The following is a 19,210-nucleotide window of genomic DNA, read 5'->3' on the forward strand; positions in this document are numbered from 1 at the left end:
CATAGGCATCCACACAGCCATTCCTGGGTAGCTGCCACTGTGATGCTCAGGATGATTTCAAATATATTCTATGAGAAGATTTTCTTCAGTGCTACTCCCATTTCCTTTCTCCTCCTCTCCATCAGCCTATGATGTTGGTGAAAATTCAGGGCAATGAAATTTGCCCAATTCTTGCCAAAGCCCAGTTCTACAAACAGGATTAAAAAGCAGTCACATAACAATACCAGTACACACTAAAAGAGCTGCTTGTAGGAAGCAGAGAGAATAGCTAGATAATTTTTGTACGTTATGTATTGGCAATATAGTGTTTTAGTTTTATATTGAAGATATTAATCTATTTTAGTGCAGATTTCCAACTTAACTTCTTTTTTATAGACCATACTTATACATATTTTAAAATGACTTCTCTTGTTTTCAATCTTCACAAAATAATGTCATCTGCAATGAGAACTCAATTGGACTCCAAATATAATTTGTAAGATATGGTGGTTATAGCTGTTACTTGATTTATACCTCTCAAGTATAATTACTTATGTCCATTATATCAAGCTAACAAAATGATTAAAAAGTAGGTTTAATTTTTTAAATCAAAACCATTACTAATACTACAACCATTTTTATTCTATTGCTTTTCCTCAATGGACTCCACAGTTAAATCTATAACCTACATATTTATTACTGAACCTTGAAATAATTTCCTTCACGTTGACCTCAAGCTTACTAATGCTCATTCAAATCTATATTTTAATTAATTTGTAAGAGAATATTATTAAGGGTTTAAGAGATATTTACAAATGCCTGGTGAATTGCTTGGTTAACAGTGTCTAAGGAAAGATAACATTAGCTACCTTTCTTTAATTGTTGAATATCTCTAACACCAAAGCTGAAATAGTTATTAACTATGGTATAAGTGGGCATTTCTGAGGAATAAAAAAAAGAAGAGGAAATAGAAAAATAAATATTAAGGAAAACATCCAGTCAGTTGTTTATAGTATATATAAGTAGGGGGAGTTTTTAGCCTGAGTCACTCAAAGAATTGAAAAAGTATAGTTCTAAAATTATCTACTACATATCCTCAGCAATTCAAACCTGGATCTTCTCTGAAATAGACCCACAGACATTAGCAAATTAAGAGAGGTTCAACAAGGGCCTATCTTTACCAGCCAGTTCCAGGTTGCTCCTATTAATACTATACCCATTAATATTTTAACAACATAATTTTAAAAATCCTGTCAAAAAGGTCTCTTGGAATGATCCCAAGGCCCCTAAGAACAGTATAAATTGGTGAGAAACGTTGGATGAATTCCCAGTTTTGCTTTTATTTATTTTTAAAACATTTAGTTTAAGTAAATACTTTGAAAATTAACCTCACTGCCTTTATTAGGATGAGGGGGAGAAGAAGGGTACATGGGGCAAGATGCCTATCATGCATAAATCCCAACAAATGCTTTCTATGGAACTTAAGAGACACTTGGTCAGCAGCTTTTGGCTTTTGTCCAGGTTATTTTTTTTTTTTTCCTTTTCATACTAATAATCCTTCTCAAGGTACTTGATGCCTTAAAAAATTACTTTTCCACCAAACTTTCAATGAGAATAAATTAAAGACTGTCAGATATTCAGGATAATACTACTTGCACATCACAGAATCTTAAGATACCATTGATTATAGGAAGCACCATTATTTAATGTGTTTAAATGGAAAAATTGTAAATTAATCTATGATGATGCTTTACTGTCACAAAGAATTATTATTTATATGTATTAAAATCTCCTTTTAATACAAAAGAAATTATTTTTCCAGATACATGAGGCCATTATTCAGGCAAGGGGATATGAATGGCTATCCTTCCCTGTTAGAATATCCCACTAGTAGGGTGCCTGGGTGGCTCAGTCGGTTAAGTCTGACTCTTGATTTTGGCTCAGGTTACGATTTTGGGGGCCTGGGACTGAGCCCCATGTTGGGCTCTCTGGTCAGCCGGGAGTTTGCTTGAGGATTCTCTCTCGCGCGCTCTCCCTCTGCCCCTCCCCCAGCTCACACACGTGCACGCACATGCACACACTCTCTCAAATAAATCTTTAAAAAATAGAGAATCTCCCACTAATCAACCAATCAACCAGACAACCCACCCATGCTCCAAAGCATTTATTGATGTTTTTTATTTTTATTTTTTTAAGATTTATTTATTGGGGGGAGCAAAGGGAGAAAGAGGGAGAGAGAATCTCTAGCAGACTTCCTGCTGAGCATGGAGCCCAACTTGGGGCTCGATCTCACCACCCTGAGATCATAACCTTAGCCAAAATCACGAGTCGGTCGCTTAACCGACTGAGCCACCCAGGCACCCCACTGATGTTTTTAAAAACATCTGCCATGTTTTAGTCACTAGGCCAAGTTTACTGGAGCAGTTTTTCTGTTGATCTTTATGACCATCACATGCAATAGGCAAAATTATGCCCATTTTGACTTTTAAGAAATCTAGATTTTAGAGTGATTAGATATGTTGGAGTTACTTTTATTATCACATTCTTTCTGTATTACTGATTAAAAAGTTGAAGCTAATTTTCAGTTTCATATCCTCAAATAAGTAGACAACCCTGTTGACAAATTGAAAGCCCTTACTTCTTACAGTATTTTCACTGAACTATGAAGAAGAATATTGTACAATATTATTCCTCCAAAATCTGTGGACTTTCCAGATTATTACTTATCTGGTAAATAATTATCTATAGAAAATTATAAACCTAAATATCATCGGTAAAATTTTGGATTTAGAAATATCTATGAATAAGGTCAATGAGTTTTCATTTCTGAATTCTAAGAGCATGTAGAGAATTAATATTAAAGAACAGACTTCCCCTTTAGGTTTTTTTTTTTTTTAATAAACAGACATGACTTTTTGATTTAAAAAAACCTTTGTCTTTTATATAATATGAACATCTTTAGGCTAGAATTTTTAGCTGTTTCAGTTTCAGAAAATATTTAACTTTCATAGTTCATGTCTAGCATTTCTGTAGGCATTATACAATCTAATTGGATAGTTGGGATAATGACTACTGTGGGGCCAGAGGAATAGACATTTTAGATCACAGACAGAATATAGATGAATATGGACAGCCAAACACTTAAGGAAAGCTAATTGGAATGGGAAGAGAACTCTATTACCAAATGCAAAGCTAGTTAGATAGCATAGGAAAGCACTTGATCAAACATGAAAAAAACCAGAGATGGATACTGAAGTGACACCTTGCACATTTTGGGCACTTGTTAAGTAAATATTGTGTAAATGAATGGCGGCATCTTGGGATAAGTCAATCAAAGGAGCACAAATAAATTAGTTGAATTAAATGGCATACTCTATCTTCTATCTTGATCAACTGCCCCCCATGGAATTTTTACTTCTTAACACACTATATAATTTATTCATCTATTATATTTATGTTCTTATGACCCTCCCTGCACTCCTCCTCCAACTAAGCTCCATAAGTCAGGTATTTTTGTCTGTTCACTAACATATGTGCCAGGCACCTTGAATAGCAGAACAAATAATAGGTTCTCAAGAAATATTTGTTATGTGAATTAATGAATTTACAGAGTTCTAACTGTTTGCAAATCTCATTGGTAAGCACAGCAGAACTTACAAACATAAATGTGACACACTTCTAGTTACCAAGGTATTTAAGTCTAGAAAGGAATATCAAATTACTATAACATAAGGCAGAAAAACATAAGGTTATCAAAATTATAGACATAAAGTACGGTATGGCAATGCTTCTCAACAGATGTGCTATGGGAAATGGTGAGCTGTTCAGGAATTACAGGTGTGAGAAGATACTGATTTAGATTTCCTATTTTTAGCAATAAGTTTTCTTTTTTCAGGTTAGTCCTCCCATTTGAATACTGCTAGAATTGCTGAAATATATGGTCACTCCAGGTAACCTCTAGATTGAATTTAGTTTAAGGGATCTGGAGTAGTAGTATCACTAAGTGGTCAGAAAAGGCAAATATAAATTGTCTTTGAAAGAACATATCTTTATCCTAGGCATCAAACATTCCTCACAAATAATATTTTAAGGACAATAAGCATGACATAACCTAGTATACTAGGATATAAGGTACTATGAATGAGAATTAAGAGAAACAAAAAAGAACAAAAACAGACCCACGGAAATTTCAAATATAGGAATAATCAACCACAGATTATAAAACAAATGTGCTTACTAAGTTAAAATAAATAAATATAAGCTTGAAAACACCTGCATAAATTAGGAAACTCCAAAAAGTAAACTAATAGATTTAAAAAATATATATCAAAAGAAACTCTATAAATGAAAAAAAATGACAACTTAAAATAAAAACTTTACAAATAATTAAATAACAGGTTAGAAAAAAATGAAGAGAGAAATACTGAACTGAAGATTAAAAAATAATTTCCAAAATGTATAACTGAGAGGAAAAAAAATCAGAAAATCTGGAAGAGAGTTTATGATACCAGGAGAATAAGAAACAACGTTCTTTAGAGTTCTAGATGAAGATGAGACAGATTATAGGTGAGTCTATATTTGGAAAAATAATGATTGAGAATTTTTCATAACTAATACAGATATTGATCCTCTCTACACTTGGGACAACCTACCTTGTTTCCGCTTGCAATCATTTTCATTCATTTACCTCAATGTGCTTTAAAATTATTTTCTATGTATGCCAAGACATGGAAAATGCTGGAAAACATTGTTTTGGGTAGGTGTTAACAATTTTTTTTTCGGTTAAAAACCAGATAGTAAATATTGTATAATTTATGGGCCATATATATGATTTCTGTTGCAAAGACTCAATACCATAGTCGTAGGACAAAAGCAGCCACAAACAATATGTAAACAAATAGATGTTACTGTGTTCCAAAAAACTTTATTTACAAAAACAGATATCAGTCTGCATTTGTCCCATAGTCTGTAGGCTATAGTTTCCTAACCCTTACTTTAGAGGATCAAGGCATGGATTACAATAAAAAACATGTTGCGTCATTTTACTCCCAGTATCAGCTCTCAGAATACATGGTTGAAGGCATAATGCAATGTTTCTTGAACTTTACTGCTCACATTAATGGACATAATGAGTAGGTAATAATACTAGAGGTACGTACATAGACTATATCAGTTAAAAAGGGATAATTTATACACTAACAAAGCCAAAAATATACTTTTAGGAAACTAAATTCAATACCATAAAATCTATGATGAAATTCAAAACATTCTAAAGAAAATTTAAAACATTTTATTTTATTATTTTTTAAAGATTTATTCATTTGAGAGAGAGAAAGAGAGACAGAGTGTGCAGGGTGGGGGGAAGGACAAAGCGAGAGGGAGAGAGAGAATCCCAAGCAGACTCCCAGCCCGACACAGGGCTCAATCCCAGGACCGTGAGATCATGACCTGAGCCCAAACCAAGAGTCAGATGCTCAACCAACTGAGCCATCCAGGTGACCCAAGAAAATTTAAAACATTTTAAAGGAGGAAAAAGAAATTTTTTTCTGAAGAAAGCTAAGGCAAGGTCATTTTGAATTATAATGGAAGGAAACGTGCAACTGTGGATATCAGAAAACTTCAAAAAGTAATGTACAGTCTAAGACAGAAAAACAAAAGTAAAGAAAGCTCCATTTAGTTTCCTACCAATGAATCTTTGTCTTGCTATTTTCTCAAATTATTATGCTTTTTCTATTGATTTTGTACTACTTTTAAAAAAGCATGGATTTTTGCAAACAAAAGCAACATTTTATCAATGATAAATCTGAAAACAAATAACTGTTAAGAATCTGGGTGTGATTATTTTTGACCCATGATACAATATTTAAGTTATTGGAGATTGGCCAATTTTAATTTACAAGGACTAGTATTTTGATAACGTAAAAGTCTAATATTCTCATTTCTGTTAGTGTGAGTATAATGAAAGGAAATAAAGCATAATAACATAGTTTGATATTATTTAAGATTTGATCACTGAATGGATAGTGGGAAATTCCATGGGATCCTGACACCTTAATTGCTTCTGCAGTTGGATCCATATGGGCTATGAATATACCAACTGAGACAAAATTATAATAAATGCCAGTCAGAAATAGTTATTTATTTCTTACCACTCTCACTACAGAAGGGCAAACATGACCTTAGAGACTATCCAGTAAAAATGAACATGTTGACACCTAGGACATATATTGGACATATTAGAAGTTGCACATAATGTTAATTTGGAAGGCTGAACAACCGTATGTTTATAATATAATCACGTAATTTATTTCCAAAGTGCTTACTACCATGGTGTACTCCATTACAGTTTAACATATTTTAAAGATTTATTTTATTTATTTGAGAGAGTGTGTGCATGCAAAAGTGGGGGGAGGGGCAGAGGGAGAGGATCACTAAGAAATTCTAGAAATAGTGATCTATTGGAATCATGGCTATATGTATGCTGAATATTTTGAAGAGAGACTTCCTTTTTTCACTGATGTTCAAGAAAAGATTTCAGTTAGGTAACTGCAGGTCTATAAAGGATGCTTCCATATGTCCTCTAAAACAATAGGACCATCATATTACTGTTTTGCATAGCTGTTCTTTGTCTACTTTCTTTCTTAACTATTGTATAAATTAATTCTCCAACAAGATCTCTCCCTTGTTCTTTCAAGTTCTGTCCATATCAATTTGCTGAGTCTGACAGTGTGAATGGGGCCTTATGATAGAGCTTTATCATTTGGTTATCACTTGGAGGGGAAAGGTTGGTTACCCAATGAGAGTAATGCTTTGTATAATTGTGTTGAACTTCTAAAAGCTAATAGATCTTTTTTTTAAGTTATGACATCATGTCTCCATAATGGCATGAGTATGTCAGTCATCTGAAGAGCAAAGAAAATGATGGTAACCCCTCTAGAGTGATGGCATGAGGCCAGAGTGTTAGTTTTCTATTTTTAGGACTCATATTGTCAGGTAAATGAAATGGTGATTTCCAATATAAATGACAAAAGAGAGGGAAAAGTCCTGGGGATGAAGAAATAAGGATAATAGAAGCAAAGGAGAGGAATCACTTCAATTCAATTACTTAACTTTGAGATAAAACAAGCCAGTATCAGTCTCAGTCAAAATGTGACTATTGCTACTCCCAACTGCAATAAATCAATTCGAAATGTAGAAAAATGGAAAGCCCATTAAAAGTTTTTGTTTTCAACCACTAGGAGGAGGCACATAAGTTATAAATGGATTGATAAAACTGTTCAGCAATAGTTATAAAATTATAATTGAAATTCACACGATTGACACTCTGAAACATTTTCTGAAAACAAGCATGATCCTTCACAGACCTGATAGCATTAGATGGTGCTACTCAGACCCATGGAGAAAGACCACAGGTTAATTAAAAGACCACAGGTTAATTATGGGTTTTCCAGGAAATGTAGTCATCACACATGATCTAATACTCAAAATCTAAATTTAGAGTATCTCAAAGAATGTGCAAATTATTATCCTAATGATAACTTTGTTAGCTATATTAAAAGAAAACATTTAAACATTTAAAAAGAAACACTTCTCCTAACCAAAAAAGCCTATTTCTGAAGTGAGGAAGTACTTTCAATTTATTACATGGGTCACCCATAATGAAACATTTTCTGCATCCTGTCAGTTAGTTAGCCAAAGCAAGATAAAAATATGTTTTGAAATTGTCTAAAATTATTGTACCCAATCAGAATAAAATAAAAATGTCTTTGCTTGGGATTATCAGGGTAATAGATTATCATTAGAAATAAAATTGACCATTTATAATGGACCTCAGTATTGTACCAAGGTGAAGCATTTTCCCTTTAAACTTCTGATGTTAGGTCTAATTGTTGCTGGAATTAATAAGATGAAACATAAATGGAAATAATTCTTAAAGAGAAAGAGTACCTGAGAAATATGCAAATATTTATTCTTGTGCAAAACTAACCAGTTGAAGTACTTGTTGAATATATACTGTGTGCAGGTGTCCTAGGCATTAAGAGTGCAGTGATGAACAAGAAAGATAAAGTATCTCTCTCATGGCACTTACTTCTTATTGGGGGAGACAGACAATAAGCAAACAAAAATAAATAAGAAAGTAGGAATGCATGCTGTGAAGACTATAAAATCGGGTGATAGAATAAGAGAGTAACACTTTCAGCTGGATGGTCAGAGACAGCCTCAAGAAGGAATGTACAAGGAGGTACACAGAAGCACAATTCATTTCATTAAATAAGTTGAAAATCACCTCCACGCCATCAATATTAGGAATACTAGATCAATTATGATATATCTATATAATGTAGTCCATATAAGAAAGTGTAACATATGTAGTACAGTTTTAAAATTTCCACAATATATTGTGGAATTAAAAATTGAGGATGCCAGTGTTACATACTGTATGATATCATTTATGTAAAAATAGTATTAATTTCTATGGCTGCATACATATGTCAATGCATAAGTGGATACCTGAAATTATACATAACAAAATGCAAATCTCCCTTGGGGAGATGAGTGGATGGAGACACCCAAGTTGGTGATGATTAATGGGGACTTTTGCCTTAGCAGTTATGTTTTAAAGTTTTATAAGTAAAAGATACTCAGATACTAATTTTATAATAAAAAATAATTAAAAAATTAAAAGTAAGGCAATTTGATGTTGCCAGAGGGGAGGGGAATATGGGGTGGATAAAATGAGTGAAGGAGGTCAAAGGTAGAAACTTCCAGTTATACAACAAACAGGCCATGGGGATATAATTGAGAACATGGTGACTATAGTTAATACTGTGTTGCATATTTGAATGTTGCTAAGAGAGTAAATCATTAAAGTTCTCATCACAAGAAAAAAAACTGTAACTATGTGGTGATGGATATTAATTAGACTTATTGTGGTGATCATTTTGCAATATCGAATCACTGTGTTGTACACCTGAGACAAATATAATGTTATATATCAATTATACCTCAATGAAAAAGATAAGACAATCTGATAACATAAACCAAAATTACTAGACAACTTCTAATTTCAACATTATTGCAATCTTGAAAACATCATTTAAGTCAACTCTTTTCTGTATAAAAATTAGTAGCCACATCTCTTCACTACTAATTATACTTAGAGCACTTATACTCAAAGTTGAAATCACTGCATCGGTAAAGCTATTATGTCTATATAAGAACACGATCAAAATAAAACAAATGTGAAGAAAATAAAGTTGTCTTAACCTTCATTGTTTAAAACTCACCCAGAAAAACAACTTAATGATAAAACACTCTGGTAAAAACTGTGATGGGACAGAAGTTCTGTCAGTTTTGATTACTTTTCAGGTACATCAAGGAAACATGAACTACACTGATCTCTTTTTGAAAGGCAGCTAACCACACCTCTGACTGAATAGTTTTCTTCAAGGACAACTTAAAAGTTGATTTTTGTAAAGCTAAGACATGGGGGTGTTTGTTTGTTTTGTCATGGATAAGAATGATGTTTTAGCAGATGTTGGAGAGTGTGATTGATTCCCAAGATTAGTGCTAACCTTTAGTTTCTAAATTAAAATTAAAACCTTAGACATTCTGCGAAAGGAAACCAAGAGAGTCACACAATAGGGAAATGCTGTTTCTTCTCATAGTATTCCTTTAACAGTTCCAAAGGTCTTTAGGAATAACTAACACTTCCCCTGTTTGGATTAACACTGAAGCACATTCTACCACTAAAAAGATAATAAAACTACATCCAAGTTGGCTATTATTCATGAAGATACGCAAGTAGCTATAATCAGGAGTTTAAGATGGCATTTTTTTTAAGTAGAAAATATTCAATTAGATTTTTGTAGAATTTCATTCTTCCCTTGGCTATACAACATACTAAACAGTGCCTCAGAATATACTACTAGAGTCTTCTCTGGCTATTGGTAGAGAGCAAAGCTTGCAAAAATTTTTCTACCATGGATTTCTTTTTCTTTTTTAAGATTTTATTTTATTTACTTGACAGAGATAGAGAATGCGAAAGAAGGAACACAAGCAGGGGTAGTGGGAGAGGGAGAAGCAGGCTTCCCACCGAGCAAGGAGCCCGATACGGGACTCAATCCCAGGACCCTGGGATCATGACCTGAACCGAAGGCAGACGCTTAATGACTGAGCCACCCAGATGCCCCATTATCATGGATTTCTGTATTGTGTTTCAAAAAGAAAAAATAATGACATCAGTGAGGATATCCAGGGCATGTTATCACCAGGGCAACGTGGGATCCTCCTTATGGCACTAAAATTCCTTGGAGAAGAGGATCCCTAGAATATCAGAATCTATAGCAAATAATATGCCCAATATTATTGATTCATCAGCCACATAAATACTGTAATGTAAACTCTATCAGTACCCTAGAAATAACCACATCCAGTAGGTTTCTTCTTCACCTAGAATTCTAATTATGTCTTTCTTCTAGACTCTCCAGTACAGTTACTGGTGAGATGGAAGTAACATAATAAAGCCTCAGCTGTAGATCAGATTTAGGGTGAAGAACACTGGGGAAAATCTTAGAATACCTAGAACTCAACAGCGTGGTACGCTATCTGACAGCATCCACATGGCAGTATCAGTCTTTGGGCCTGATTGATGTTTATCTCCCCTCCATGCAAAACAAAACAAAAAAAAGGTTGTATAATCTGGAAATAAATGTACATAAGTATTTAAAGTATAAGTGTCTAATTAACACTTAATCAGGATTTTTCTGCTCTGTAAGACCTTCCTTAAAATCTCATAGAATTACTGATGAGACTAAGAAGATTTTGATGAGATATATTGCAATTACTTGTACAAAGGAATGCATCGAAGAATTATTAATCCTTATTTATTGCAATTGTTTTCTTTTGTCTTCATGAATTCATAAAATATATGAATAAGAAAATTAAATGTCACTCAATGTTTTTATAACAAAACAATTTGGAAGGGCCAGATAAGTATCACATTACTCTGATAATAGATTCAAGGTCATGCAAGTAATGTATTGGCTAAATGACCATAGAGATTGCTATTTTATTCTGCAATGCTAAGCTGAACGACTAGGGCAAAATGTTGAAATAGCATTTGAGTTTCTATGATTTTAAAATACTAGAGCATTTAAAAAATCCTCATGGAATTTGCATTGCAATGTGCCTTACATATTAGGTAATGCAATCCTATCTTGGGACGTAATCTGATGGCATCATCACACACAAACACATTCATCATCCTGTCCTGCAGATTCAAAAAGGAGAATGTTTTCTGAGTGTAACTCACATCCCACTAACTTATCATATTCCCGTTGACTAGCAGGCAGCTGAAATAACTTAATGTGCTTTGAATATTTAACCCAAAGTAATATAAGAAAACATCTGTCACTTACGTTTTTGAGTCATCCCATAACACACAATAGGGATTCAAAGTACCCTAAAAATAAGCAGAGAAAGAAGAAATGTCTCTTGAATACATACAACAAAAATGGAAGGTTTCTGTGAAATGCAAACAGAATGGCAGATTTCTTATCTTGCAGTATGATACTTTCAAGATCCCATCTCTATTTTTTTTTTGCATAAAAATTTGTATGTCCTTTCTCAGACTTGCTGATGCATTTTATGAAATTCTCGACATGAAAACACACTACATTTATTACAAACGTCATAACCTATATTTAGTTTTTTTTTTTGAAAATTGAAAGTGAAGCTCTCATCTAGCACAAGGTCCATATTTTCATAATTTAGAAATTACCTAATTTCTGATAGATTTCATTTTTTTACCTGCAAAATATTAATTGCTGGATTATTTCTTTTCAGAAGACCCAAATATCTACAAAATGGAAATCCCAGGGAAACATTCTGTATTATGCACAGGTACAAACACCACCGCCACCCTCATTAGCCTCTAGTTGGTCACCTTGCTCGGGGCAAGAGATGGTTGCATTAACTGTCCATTTCCAGAGAGTGTGTTGGATTGCAATAGCTTCTTCTTCTTCTTTTTTTTTTTTTCTACAAATGTGTTCATTATTAATGGCTGTATTTTTTAAAAAGGAACATTTTATTCAAAAATGATGATGAATGCAATAAAAATCGATGCACCTCACAGCATTCCCTTAAAGTATGAAGAATATAAGTGTCATTAAAGGGGATTTTAAGTTTAAATTTGTACCTTATGTGCAAGTTCCTCTGTCCCACCACGCTGCCTCCCCCCTAGCAAGTCATTCATGGCTGCCCTCTTGGGGTGTATTTCACAATTAGCATGAACTAAACCAGATCCACTATTTAATAACCCCTTTGTATGTCTCCTTAATTATAATAATTACACCTATTGAGTGAAGATGGAGATGGAAGCATAACATGGGATATTCTTTTGAATTGGGAAAGAAATATCAAGTTTAATCATTTCCTTCTTATAAACCTAATCTAAAGTGTAAAAATGCTAAAGTCCCAGTAGAGCTATTGTTATCTTTTAAAGACCATCTCATTCTTTTGAAATCAATTGAAAGAAAATGCAGATGTGGCCACATCTAGACCATGGCAAAGTGTTTTGTTTTGTTTTTTTTTTTAAATAGTTCACAGACAATGTTACATTAGTTTCAGGTGTACAACATAGGGATTTGACAAGTTTATACGTCACAGCTTGCAATATCTTCTTAACAGATTATTTTTGTATAGAATCATGTCTAATGAAACTATGTAGAAAAAAGTGCCAAATTTTTTTTCAGTTCAATAATTTTATATGTATGAGTGGCCACCCTGACCCTCAGGATGACATAGTGAGGTTTCCATTATCTTGGGAAATGCTTTCTGTTTTAAAGAGTATAATTGTCTGTTTTCTTTCTGTTGGTCTGTCACATTCTTTGGACCTTATTTTGCCCTTTGAAACTAGCCTAATAATTCTTCCTTTACATGATTATCTTTAGATATCTACACATGCTATTCTACCCCTAAAGAGTCCTCTTCTTTAGTAAACATACTCTGTTGGTTTCAAGTTCTCTCATTCTCCACATCACTCATTTCCTAGAGCACATACTTTCGAGGTGTGTTTAGGGAAACCATCCATATGTGTCCTGCCTGGGCAGAACAAAGTGGTGCTATTGCCCCTCCCCTGTGGGTGCCATATTCCTAATAATGCAAGCTAAGACTGTATCAGATATTTTGGGAGTCTCTTCCTCAGCTTGATTACTTATACACTGAAGTCTAGGAAAGACTTTTTTTTTTTTTTTTTTAATTTTATTTATTTATTTGACAGAGAGAGACATAGTGAGAGCAGGAACACAAGCAGGGGGAGTGGGAGAGGGAGAAGCAGGCTTCCCGCGGAGCAGGGAGCCCGATGTGGGACTCGATCCCAGGACGCTGGGATCATGACCTGAGCCGAAGGCAGACGCTTAACGACTGAGCCACCCAGGTGCCCTAGGAAAGACTTTTTGAATCCTGATTTTGACATCCCACACATTCACCATTGATTCAAAACTTTTTAATCTTTACAGGATTAAGAAACAAGCATGGTATCTATGTCCTCATCCAACCAAGTCATTAATAAAAATGATGACTAGGCCAAGGCAGATAAAAGTTACAATCCTGAAACAGGCTACTGGCTCCGTTCCATAGTGGACATGCTCCCTCTGTGACTGCCACCCCCCACCGCTCAGTCTTGTCTTAGTATATGATCACTGAGGTGTATCTGGCAAAACAACCTCTTTAAAAGTCGAGGCAGGCTCTGTGTAAAATGTTGCCTTTCTAAGTGCTATTTGCTAGATCCGTTCTAGAATTTCACTAGAAATAAACATTACAAATAGTGATTCTAAAATTTGTGAAATCCACCCCAATTTTATTTTTCATTTTAATTAGGACATTTGACTAATTCCAATATTTTAACACCATTACCAAAAATCCCTCAAAGACCGCATATCCAAGGTATCTTTCCTCTTGTCAAATGCTCATACCTATAAACTATGCTCTTAGAGCATAAAGGAGGCTCCTTCCCTGAAAAAGGTTATAGTCTTAAAGAGGTTGATGAGGAACACACATATGGAATATTTATATAACAACAAAGAGCCTTGTTTTTATAAGTGTCACTAGTCATACCATGTAAGGGAGAAATGAGGGGCATCATGGCTTGTGTTAGATCAAGTTTCATCAAGTAAGTGAGTCTTAATGAGGTTCTACATGAGGTCTAGATCTGGGGAGGGTCATAGAAGGGAATGGTGCTTCAAACTGTTTTCTTTCCTTTTTTTCCCCCAAATAGTTTTCTTCCTCTGTCCCATGAGATCCTATCTGGTTTTAGCTGAAATTTTCATTCAATCTGTGACTTTCTAAGAAATCCTTAGCATAGCTACAATGTTGCATCATAAAGCTATACTATATTTTATCAGGGGATTTGTTCAAAAGACCTCAGAACACTTTATAGAAAATAAATTATCCTTGAAATACCACAATGAGGGGTATGGGAGTATATATTTCATGAATATAGAAACTAATTATGGGTGAAGAACCTGAGATAGTAGTTCTTCTGAATCTAGTTCACTTCTTTTAGTAATGTATGAGTTAGATAAAGTTAAATCTCTATATAAATCAATATAGGATACTGATTATAGGATTAATATTTCATATTTAGAATTCATAACAGGTTACAACAAAAAATAATATTATAAAAGAAATATAATATGACCTTAATTGTTTGGATATCTTTCCTTTTTAATGCCCTCAAGAAACTGATTTCCACTTTCAGATAAAAGTATAAAGGTGAGAAATGCTTATTCTACCCTTAATCCATGCCATTGTTAACCTTAGTTTTATCTTCTACCTTTTTCACCCCTCATCTGTTGGATCTTATCTCATACATCTTTCTCTTCTTGTCCTTGTGAAAATTTAAAAAGCATCCACATGAGAATTATTATAGGTTCCAAAATGCACCACTCAATCTTGTTTTTCACTATACATTCTGGAACCTACACGACAGACACTCCTCTGTGAGCGTTCATTCTAGTGCAGTTACCAACATGTAGGTCTGTGAGCAATTATTTAAATATTTGAAGTTTAGGGGCGCCTGGGTGGCTCAGTTGGTTAAGCGACTGCCTTCGGCTCAGGTCATGATCCTGGAGTCCCGGGATCGGGTCCCGCATCGGGCTCCCTGCTCAGCAGGGAGTCTGCTTCTCCCTCTGACCCTCCCCCCTTTCATGATCTATCTCATTCTCTCTCTCAAATAAATAAATAAAATCTTAAAAAAAAAAAAAAAAATAAATAAATATTTGAAGTTTAGAAAAATAAGCAGAACAAACAAATTTGAGGAATCTTAGTATCTGGATAGACCAATTGCTTAAGGAAAAACAATGTGCAATGGGAAACATAAAGCAAACATCAATGATGAATGAATCCTAAACATGAAAAAAAAAAAAAAACTGGCTAAAAGGTTCTGCTGGGAAACCACTTGTAAAATATTTGTTATAATTTTTAGATACTTTTCTCAAAGGTGCTCTGCTACAAGATCTGTTATGAGGAATTTACAGGAAATCGATAACAGGAAATGGTGAGCCCAACAGAGAGTAACAAAACATAATCACAGAAACAAGAAGAAAATAGGCGAGCTGTGCACTAGCCTATAGAAGTAGATTTAAGAAATGCATTAAACTAAGGAAGCAAACAATTCTCAACCAAATGAGACAAGTGTGCTTAAGAAAATTCATTTACAAAGCCGTCAATCTCATCGACAGTTAAAATATTAAAATTGCATATATTGAAAACTTTTCAAAAGGATACTCTTTTCTTGAAAAACACATTTTTGGTAAAACAAGCAAACAAAGAAACAACAACAAAAAACTATCTCTCTTGACCCCATTCAAAACAGAATAGTTGAACTCAGTTTAAATATTTCTACTCACCTGATTTTAAGGCATTTAAAAAATGTACCATGACCTAAATTTCCTCATTACCATTGTTTAACACACCACTTCCAAGTTTCTTTAATAGTCTTCGCTGTTTTTTACTTTTACTTCATTTACTTCTCTCCTGTTTCCACATCAACAAACCAATATGCCTATTTAACAGTATAATATATCACCGGTTTTGTCAATGTATTTCTATGGGTGGTTCTCTCTTTTCCTTTGGTCTGTGTAACTTTTTTTTTTTTTTTTTAATAGAATGGGGATTTGGACATCCTTTCTAGTTCTAGCTCATAGAGATTCTTGAACGACATTCGTAAGTGAATTCCTTTTCTTCTTTCAAAACTGTCTTCCAAGTCGTTTTTTTTCCCCCTATAGAATATCCTAAATACATCTCCCTATGGTAAATTACTCTCACTATGGTAAATTTCATTTAGTCATTCATACAAAAATCACTTAGTAAACACCTATTATATTCCAGGTACCCTTTGAAGCACTGAGGATACAGCAGTGAACAAAATAAAATTCTTGCTTCATAGACTTAACTATAGTGAAGGAGGCAGGGAGAGAGACAAATAACATAAACACATAAATATATAATATGCTGGATGGCAATCTGTGCTATGATGGTAATCTGTGCTATGTGTAAATCACAATGACAGGAAAGACTGGGAAGTGAGTGAGTTGCAATTTTATATGCTGGGAAGCCTTCACCAATAAGATGATATTTGAGCAGAGATCTGAAGGAAGTTGATCACAGAAAAGATAAGAGTAAAGTCACAGTAAAAATGAATGAAGACCAAGTTTCTCTATTTTTTCTTTGGTGTTATTCAGTTCTGAGTAAATTCCATCCACATGCTATGCTTATTACACTCTTGCTATCTTAGTGTTTTCCAATGATTTTCTCTGGACCTACTCTAGAATCAACTGGGATGCTTATTAAAAATTTAAAGTCCTTGGCTCCACAAATTTTGAGATTGGGGCTATTCCTAGGAATGTGCATTTTAATTATTACTGCCTCCACCCAACACAGTTTCTATCCACATCAAATCTGAAGAAACACTTCTCAAGACACACACAACAGAAATTATATGGTTTCTTTACCCTGTTCTTCAAATTTTCAAATGCTTAGTGCTCATATGCCATAGCAACTTCCAAGTCTGGAAACGTCTTAACTTTCTTTTACCTTTCATATTCCTCTTAAAACAATATATCCTCTTGTCTATAGAGGCAAAGCAAGCAAACAGACGAAGCATCTAAGGGCATGAAGAAGGGCAATGACTTCATCAGAACTCTATCAACATTTCCAATTTTCTGACTCAGATGTTCCAGGATGACTCCCTCTGTCACATCTTCTAGTGCATCGCACGTTGACTTCTTGCATGTAGATGGGAGGAAGATTGTTCAATGGACACTTCACTGTCTCTCTTTAATTTTCAAAATTTTAGACTTAAAGGCATTGCATTAAAAATACGTGGGTTTTGCTAAGCTTATGTTCCCTTTCTTTCCCCACTAAAGCTTAATTGTAGTTATTATATAACTGCACAAACAGATTTTGGGAATCCCTTGAGAACATTTCCAAAATGATTGACCTGACCCACAAAAGATTATTTTATATCTTGCATATAATTCTAATACTACTTGAGAAACACATTTTAAAAATCTAAGGAATGCATGCTAGGGGAGGTAAGATCTTGTGGATGTAAATTTTTCCATAGTCAAATCTATGAAAGGTCATTAAAGCTGATCAGTGAGAGTACTTCTTTTAACATAAAAACGGCTTCATAGTCCCTGAAAGTGTAATATACCACCCAAGGGTATGATACAGTTGAAAAAGGTGTATGAAACTCAACAAAAGAAAATTATCTGTTGAATGTTCTCCAAATCCTTTTTTAAGGTTATGGTAAGTACCGTTCCATATTTTCGTATTTTTAAATGATACTTATAAACAACTAAATATGGTTCTAACACTCTCTCTTTTTTCTTTTTTCTTTTTTTTGAAAGGGGAGCTGACATATACTTGAAGTCTAAAGAGCACCATTGTAACTGCAATACTGTGTTCTTACTTAACAGGAGAATGGATATAAAGGGATTTTTGGATAGATTTATGAGGATTCTGTAGAAAGTATCACATTGAGAACCAGTCAATATGGAAGAGAAGGAACTGGCTTTCACTAAGCAGACTGACATAAAGACCACTGAAGTGAGAAATGCAGAATATTATCTTAACAGGATGAGTCGCATCCATGTTGCATAGCTTCTTGAGGAATTGGCAGCTACTTAATTGGAACATAAAGAAACAGCATATATTTAATTCAGCTTCTGCTATGTGGTTACTCACTAGCCCACATTAACCAGATGACACTATTTTTGTGGATGTGATAAGAGCTTTCTTCTCTAATTTCTGAGATATATCACTAACCTGAATGTACATTATTTCCCAGTGAATACTGCCTATTTGACATATGGGAAATAGTAAGAAGTCGAACCACTATCAGGGATTATTTGTATGCATGTTCTTCAAAGAAAATCATTGCCTCCACGTAGGTGTCTTAGAATGTATTACCCATGTAGGATTATACGATTACATCATTTCCAACAATGTCTGCACAGGAGTCTGGTGCACCTTCCAAAAACACATGGGTTTTCTAGGGGCAGAAACTCTCCAAGTATTTCCTATGAGTTGGAGTGGCAAATAACTTTAAAAAAATAGTTAAATAACTAGACTTCATATAGATAACACATAACAGCTTAAGTCTTTTCCTTTTACAGCCAAGAGGATATTATAATGTATATTAATAATACTTTTATGGGATTGTAGCAAAGGCAAGGGCAACAGTGGTGTTTTGCACTGTTCCAGCCTATCAGCTGCCAGCAGAGAAGTTTTGCTAAATTGCTTCAAAAGCACAACATATCTACAAATGCCAGAGTTGCCCTGACGTCCAGCACCGGTTCCACAGGACCCTTCCTGAGGTGCCTCAGTGGTGCTGTCCTGTGGCATCCTCTGATTTCCCCTAACATCTCACAACCCCTTCACGACAGCCATTCTCATTGTCTGGTGATTCCTTTAATCAGGCTCCTAAAGTGCTGGTATGATAATCAGCAGGACAAAATTTAATCTCTAGTTGCTAATTAATTCTTATTGAATAATATATCATCAGTATTGTATTATTGTATTATGTCTGATTCAAAATGGCACTATTAATGTTTACATATATATTATGTTCAGAATGTAAAATTAATTTTGCAATGTTCCAATGCAGGGTTATTAGTTTTCTACTGCTGCTGTAACAGATTACCATAAACAGCAGCACAGAACA

General features: G+C 34.2%; 1 protein-coding gene across 4 annotated transcripts in view; it reads right to left on the bottom strand.

Moving 5' to 3' along the window:
• The window catches only part of ADGRB3 (adhesion G protein-coupled receptor B3), a 708,772-nt gene that overhangs the window by 272,447 nt on the left and 417,115 nt on the right, over nucleotides 1–19,210 (bottom strand). For all 4 annotated transcript variants that reach the window (XM_032409546.1, XM_032409548.1, XM_032409550.1 and 1 more), the window contains one exon: nucleotides 11,400–11,443. In XM_032409546.1, the coding sequence (XP_032265437.1) occupies nucleotides 11,400–11,443 (44 nt within the window). The remainder of the gene's footprint in view (nucleotides 1–11,399; nucleotides 11,444–19,210) is intronic.

The sequence above is a fragment of the Phoca vitulina genome, unplaced genomic scaffold (genome assembly GCF_004348235.1).
Source record: "Phoca vitulina isolate PV1807 unplaced genomic scaffold, GSC_HSeal_1.0 scaffold11, whole genome shotgun sequence".
In the NCBI taxonomy this organism is placed as follows: Eukaryota; Metazoa; Chordata; class Mammalia; order Carnivora; family Phocidae; genus Phoca; species Phoca vitulina.